The sequence below is a fragment of the Eptatretus burgeri genome, chromosome 6 (assembly GCF_056783735.1).
Source record: "Eptatretus burgeri isolate ZD-2024b chromosome 6, Ebu_testis_v1, whole genome shotgun sequence".
Classification (NCBI taxonomy): Eukaryota; Metazoa; Chordata; class Myxini; order Myxiniformes; family Myxinidae; genus Eptatretus; species Eptatretus burgeri.
In genome coordinates, this window is record NC_140966.1 from 31,051,628 (window position 1) to 31,059,241 (window position 7,614).

At 41.3% G+C, this 7,614-nt stretch overlaps 1 protein-coding gene across 3 annotated transcripts in view; it reads right to left on the minus strand.

Moving 5' to 3' along the window:
* The window catches only part of PPWD1 (peptidylprolyl isomerase domain and WD repeat containing 1), a 78,781-nt gene extending 72,539 nt beyond the window's left edge, over positions 1-6,242 (minus strand). For 2 of the 3 annotated variants that reach the window (XM_085884461.1, XM_085884460.1), the window contains exons 1-4: positions 5,919-6,242; positions 5,039-5,141; positions 4,232-4,335; positions 3,990-4,110 (exon numbers count right to left, since the gene is read on the minus strand). In XM_085884461.1, coding sequence (XP_085740587.1) covers positions 3,990-4,110; positions 4,232-4,335; positions 5,039-5,141; positions 5,919-6,207 — 617 coding nt within the window. In that variant the 5' untranslated portion in view covers positions 6,208-6,242. The remainder of the gene's footprint in view (positions 1-3,989; positions 4,111-4,231; positions 4,336-5,038; positions 5,142-5,918) is intronic. The other variant, XM_085884462.1, reaches the window with a different exon arrangement.
* Positions 6,243-7,614: the final 1,372 nt, after the last annotated feature.

Genomic DNA, 7,614 nt, shown 5'->3' on the forward strand with positions numbered 1-7,614 from the left:
GTATTTAAATACTTACCATGTTTGAGATTTGGTTATGTTATTTAGTTCCGTGAATATTGTATTCAATATGATGCGGATATAATGCAAATATAAACACTATTTTATTCACTCTGAAACGTATGCTTTCTGCAGTCTGCATTGGCACTGTAAGTTGTAGATGTATGTTTGGAAATATGATGGATGACTATGGGAAGAAATATGAAGGATAATGAAATACTGCACGTAAAATATTCTTGTATTACAGGTAAGGCCTTAGTTATTTTATAACTTGGTTTACGCAGTTCTTCAGCTAAAATGTAGGGTCAGTAGGTCGAAATATAAATATAAATATAATTTCAATTTTTAGAAATTATATATTCTAATGATTTTTTTTCAGATGTTCCATGGAAAATACAAGGGTAGGTGGGGGGGGGGGAAGGGAAAAATATAAATCCCGGACCAGGATGATCTAAGAAAACATTGAAGATGGAAAACCATTCAAATGCAGGATGCCGTTGTTCACTGTATCATCTGATGTGAAAAACAATAAAGAAAGATTCAAACTTGTTTTTACAATGTAGTCTGGCATGTTTTTCTTATACGAACCTGTTGGATCATCAAACAAATGGAAACAATGCTGAGAAAATTACTGTCCAAGTCGTAGATGTGTGCGTGCACACCAGTGCATAGTGCTGGATATGATTAAAAAAAAAAGCTGTCTACTCGGAGTCAACACTCTCAAAACGGTCAATCAGAGCCATAACCAGCTTAGTTTTCAGTGGGTATCTGATCGTACCGTCTCCCCATCCCCATGAGCACATCAAAGGCTGATTTCTGGTCCATTGAAGGCTGAATATCAGCATCTCGCAGGGAAACTTTGACGTACTTGGCACCGAAATCTTTCAATACAAACAGCAGTGTACAACTTGACAGAAACAAAATCGGCACGATCGAGAGTAGCGTGCGAATCATCCCTCCTGCTGCACTGAATTGATGCAATAGTTCGGCCAGAATATTCGTCGTCAAGATGTTGCGCGATTAAATCACCAATACAGTCACTCGAATTTATACCGCTGACATACTTCTGAACAACTCATGGCTCACAGACTTCCTCTCCTGTCGCAGTCACCGTGTGGCCCTAAAAGGAGTTCTTTCATCCCCTCTTCCTGTCCAGGCTGGAATTCCTCAAGGTAGCGTTCTGGGCCTTGTTCTTTTTCTGGTTTTCATCAATAATCTCTCCGACTCTCTGGAAAATCCTCTTTCTCTCTTTGCTGATGACTCCACCCTCTGCCGTACCATCTGTCATCTCTCAGACCGGCATGCAGCAGCTTATTCACTCACGGCAGATCTGGGTAAAATCACAAACTGGTCCAACACTTGGAACATGTCTTTCAATCCGGACAAATCTCACACTCTCACCAAGTCTCTTCGAAAGGACCGTTTAGAAAATCCCCCCATCCACTTTCTCAACAATCCTCTGGAAGAAGTCCTTTCTTTCAAGCTTCTGGGTCTCACTATCTGTCATGATCTTTCCTGGGAAAGCCACATTTCAAACCTCGCCTCCAAAGCCAGTCGCCGACAGGGAATCCTCCGTCATACAAAGTCCTTCCTCGGCCCACCTGAGCTCCTGACCACTTACAAAGCTTTTGTCCGCAGCCTGATGGAGTACTGCTCTCCCCTACCTTTCTCGGCTTCATGCTGTAGAAACCAAGGCATTTCGGATCATTGGCATCTCCTGCAATGAGGCTGAGTCTTTGGGCCTCTCACTCATTCACCGCAGGTTGGTCGGTGGTCTTTCTGTCTTCTACCGTCTCCTCTCCAGCCTCACCCCCCACCCCCAGCTCTCTCTGTGATTTGTCCCCACCATATTTCCGCAGGGCGCTCAAGGTCCACCAACAACCCCCTTCTGGTAAAACTACCAAAATCACAAATCACTGCTCACCTTCACTCTTTCATTCCTCTTTTTCCCCACCTTTGGAATAAACTCCCTCACTCGATTCAATCCCATTCTTCCCTCCAGGCCTTCAAAACAGCTGTTCACCACCACCTATCATCCCCCATCCAAATCCTCAATCTTTTCTACCCCCGATAATCCACCCAAGCCCACCTCCTTCAAATTCCCTGCTTTCCTTCCTGAAAGTCCCTGTAATGTCCATCTCGTATTCCCCATGTTCCCCGCCCCATCCCACTCCCTTCCACAGATCTCCTAATGTCTCTGTTCCCCACTGTTTTGTCCTTCCCACTCCCGCCCCTCTTGTCTCATGTCCCCCATGATGTGCGTTGTGTGTTAGCTCTCACACGAGCCTCGACAAGGTATACAAAAAAAAACAATCACTTTCGCCCCAGAAACCACAGTCAATCTGAACCACGCTGGCCACTGCTCAGACGCCATGACCGAAAACGACTGCGCAGCTCTACTGCGCAGCTCAGTTAAAGGTGACTCGGCATTTTGGCACGCACGCACGCACGAAATTATATTTTGAAAATAAATGCCAACATTTACATTTCGGGTTTTGAAACTTTTGCACCTTCGGCGGAAAATGTATAAATATAAAAGGCTAAAAATGTGTTTTATATTTATATTTCATTTCGGCAAATATACCGTCGGCAGATCCGTAAACCAAGTTATAAAATAACTAAGGCCTAACAGACATGATCCGGATTACAGAGATATGGACTGGAAATGCTTATGTGCAATGAAATATCTTGTAGTTTGGTGATGCTGATGGTGGCCATCTTGGATTTTTTGGTTGCTTTCAAGCTATACTATTAAATAATATTTTGTGTGGTATTATAACCAATTCTCTGTAAGCATGGTAATAGTTTGTCAAGTAATGTTCCATAAAAGTGACCACAAATGTGTTTCGTCAAAATGTGGTTGATTGAAAACATTATTTGTCTGAATACCCGTTTGATAACATTGTATATTTTCATAATAGCTGCTTGATATTTTTGAAAAATAAAAGGTAATTAATACCGTTTCTCACTATCATTGAAAAGTCTGTATCTGCAATAAAATTCATATAATGTCAAATATATTCATTGAGGAATACGGAGTGTTGATTTTGTGTTTATTCAAAAGTTAGGGAATATATATTCAAATGTGTATAATTTCATTTAGATTTAATGTACAACACTGTTACACATATACAGATGATCAGAATGCAATTATCTTCAATTTGATGCATCATACATGTATATTGGATAGGATTTTGGCCTTCTGCATGCCATTTTGATTCCATCCATAAATTGAATTCGACGCAAATCGATAAAGTATAATTTTAGGGTACCCCTATTCAAAAGGTCAAAACAGGGAGTGCATCCCAAAATTTTCAATGTCAACATTCATATTCGTGTTCAGTATATCCAGGGGATTCGAAAAAAACATAGATTTACTGGGAGGTTGGGGGGGGGTGCACTGTGGCCGTATCTGGCCCATGGCCTAAATGCCCTAAATTTCAAGTGTTTTCCAGACAATCTCAAATGTATTGCCATAACTAGCCCGTTCCCCGTGCAGCAGAAAACGGGTTTTTGCAATCGTGTGTGTGTGTGTGTGTGTGTGTGTGTGTGTGTGTGTGTGTGTGTGTGTGTGTGTGTGTGTGTGTGTGTGTGTGTGTGTGTGTGTGTGTGTGTGTGTGTGTGTGTGTGTGTGTGTGTGTGTGTGTGTGTGTGTGTGTGTGTGTGTGTGTGTGTGTGTGTGTCCCCGAGCCGTAACTTTTTTACCATTTGAGCTTTTGTCATGAAATTTTCAACAAAGCTTGATTATGATAATATGGAGAAGAAAAACTAATAATTTTGTTAAAATAATTTCCATTAAATCATTATTAATGTTCAACAATGAACTACAACCATGGTATTAAATTGTTACAATAATTATATTCTGTACAAACTGAAAGTATTTGAAACACATTTTTTCACAACACAGCCAATTAATAATCACCAGTCATTCTCACCAATACAAAGAACAATAATAATACGTATAAATAAATAAAAAGTACCAGAATAGTTACCCCAGTTTAATCATGTTTATCATGTCAAAATTGACAACATCAAAGATCTTCATGGCTTTGTCATCACCGATGGAACAGAAGAGAGCACCCTCCGAGCTAGTAGCCACACCCTCAATTGTACCTAGAAGCAACAGTTAAAAAGACAAAAAAAAATACTCAAAATTGCTTTACCTCTCCAGATAAACAGGTGTGCAACCATATAATTAGGAAGCAGGTAGGAACACTTTGATAGAACATTTTACCCAAATGGCTGCGGAAGTGTTTTACAAACTCCACTCCTTCATCTTCCTTCTTCTTCCAGAACTTCACGTGCCCATCTTGACTTGCTGTGATGATGAAGTCTGTCCTACAAACACAAAACGTAAATTTCTTCACAATTATCCATCGTCATTGTACCATACGGAGTGTCGGCACTGCCGAAGCAGTCGAAGCAGGCAAGGATCTTGCTCGGTAGATTGCGATTACCTTCCAAGCAGCAGAAATTTGCAATTTGTCCAGGCTACTAGTGATAACAACTCTTCATGAAAGACACCAATGGATGTTTTACCACTCACTGACAACCAGTGTCGGAAGATGGGTCCTCCAGTTTAACGTCCTTCCGATGGATGGCACACACATTGATGAATCGCCCTACCTGCAAAACCCTAACACCTCCAGACTATCATGCCAGTCCTGATGATTATTACCACTTTGAAAGTTTCGCAAACTTCCAGCCGTGCCGACACCTGGTCATAAACACGACTCCGGGTAGCAGATGAGATCAGGGAGTCAAGGAGACTGAGATTTTTTTTTCTCACAACTTTAACAATGAAAAAAATTTTGCAAACATTATGGAAGGTATAACCTAAACGTTCTGGAATTGGACAACATGGATACACAATTAAAGAGGCACCAGTGAAGCAGCGCTGTAAACCGAGTCGTGAGTGCAGACAGAGTAAAGGAAATAGCTTGGAAAGCTTGAAGTAATTAAACAATTTGGTTAACATTAATGGCAAGAGACATGAGAAAGGTGCGTTTTGGCTGTAATGAGGAGTGAGGGGACATCATACTTCGTAATCACAACGTGCGTGATGATGTCTCGGTGCATGTAACTGTGCTCATACATGCTGGCACTGGGAAGATTATCCAGGTACAGCGATTCGAACTGCAGAACTGAATGGTGGCGATATCACATCATTGGCACGTGACAGAACAGCATCAACATATTTATGTATATATCAAATGCAATATTTAAGAATTTGAAAGTCACAATCCGCAAGCACAACCCGCTCGAGAGGCCGCTTGAGAGCACACCTCTTTGCATCCACACAGGAAATTTTGGCACAGGAGGTGGCCATTCGGACCATCATGCCTGCGTTGCACCAACCCCATAAACCATCACCCATCCACACACAAGCTACCTAGAAATCCTGCCAATATCCCCACACCTCTATTCTCTCCAATACAACTAGGTACCTATCTACCCACTTTACTTGCACTAACTTTCCAGGGAGACCATTCAATGCTTAACTCCTCTCTGACTGAGAGAACCCTGTCTGACTGACATCATAAATCACATCTTTACCCTCAACCTCTCAACCCCATTGTTCCTGGTCCTAACACTCTCATCTGATGGGAAAAAGACCTTCGCCAAACAAATCTTATCCACATCCTTCATCATGTTACACAATCTCTCATATCCCCCGGTAATCACCTCCTTAATCACACACACACACACACACACACACACACACACACACACACACACACACACACACACACACACACACACACACACACACACACACACACACACACACACACACACACACACACACACACGATTGCAGGCAGGACGGCCGGCTTAACGTCCTCTCCTTGGGACAGGGTGCCAGCCGTCAGTGAGCATCAAGTTTCTTGATGAACTTTTACAGACAACGTTTAACTAACCCTTCCTTTTCTTCATCTGCACGGCCTCCGAAGGCTTAGGACCAAAAAATTCTTCTTCCACCTCGTTATCATCAATCTTGCTCTCGTTATCATCAGTCTTGCTCTCTTTATCATCAGTCTTGCTCTCTTTAGCATCAGTCTTCCTCTCGTTATCATCAGTCTTGCTCTCTTTAGCATCAGTCTTCCTCTCTCCTTGCACCTCTTCATAATTTCCCCTCGTTTTTTTCTCCACCTCTCCCGACCCCATTTCTCTGCCCGACTGACGCCTCTTCTTCGCCTGCTCCGCCATGCTCAACACTCTCGCTGGATAACTTCGCACGGAAACTACACTTTATTTTCAAGATAATTTAATTTAATTTCGCTGCAGTTCTCAGTATATTCCAATCGCAAATATGTATGTATATATAAGTAAATATATATTTAAATGTTAGCTGTTTAAAAATAAAAACTTTTTTATGCACCGTCCGAGTTACCACTCGCCTGATTCTTGAAAAAAAAAAAGTCAACGTATTTAAATCGTTCGTATTTTTCATAATTAAAATATCATAATATTCTGAACCGTTTTGGGATAATTTAGTATAGTTGTGGAGAAATTACAAAGACCGATGAAGATCGCGATGTAATAACGGCGGTGTAAAAGCTGTGGTGGAGCAAAAGCGTTGATCTGGGGATTGGTCACGACGGCTCCGTGCGTGAAGCCACCGGAAGTGCACCGTCCGCCATCTTGTCTCCCCCAAAAGAGGCGAACTGACACGCAACGTTGAACCAGGCCCGGCCGGTTTTGCAAAATATATTTCTTAAAATATATTTCAACTTCTGTCTAATATTTTTAATGGATTTTGAAGTAAATTACTGTTCCTATTACTCAATCGAATTCTAGAAAATTCTCTTGGAGCTCCTTGGCAATTGCAAGGAGGCGATCAATGCATATTATGAGGTAAGACACAGGGTTGGATCGGAAAACAAACATAGGCGTAACATCCAAGTTACATTAGACTCCAGGTCACTTCATTATTAATAAAACAAAACTAAAGTCATGTTTTTTGGGTAGTCGATCTCGTCGAAAGAAAAAAAAATTCAAACAAAAAAAATTGAAATTTGTTCTCCCCTTATTTTCAGTATTTAAAATGGCGATTTCAGTAAATACAATGGTGATTTCGATGAAACTTGGTTGGTAGGTTCATACCATGACAGAGTTGTGTGCAAATGAGAACCGTTGCTATGGACACCACCGTTGCCCAACAACGGGACTTTGAAATTTTTGAAAAATCATAAAAAAATTATTTTTCCGAAAATCAAAAATCAGGCCACGAGCGACTGTGTGCAGTACATTCAGCCATATTGTCAAAAATTTCCAGCCGGATCCTATGATATGAAAACTGTCGGAGAAGATAGACTTTGAATGAACCCTGGTTGAAAACAATAAAAAAACGAAGTTCGTTATATCTCAGAGACTATGAGTCAGATATACATGAAACTGGTATGGTAGGTTCATGGTATGTCCTAGTTATGTGTGAGAAAGAATCGTTGCTATGGTCCCCTCCGTTGCCTAGCAACGGCCGAAAAACCTCAAAATGTGGGGGTATTTTAACGAAAAAAACAATCTGCAGCATTAACCCTTGAAGCTGGAATCATGAATTTTCTTGTGCTTAATCCTCAGGTCATTCCCCATCGAACGGGCCCATCGCGTCAGTTT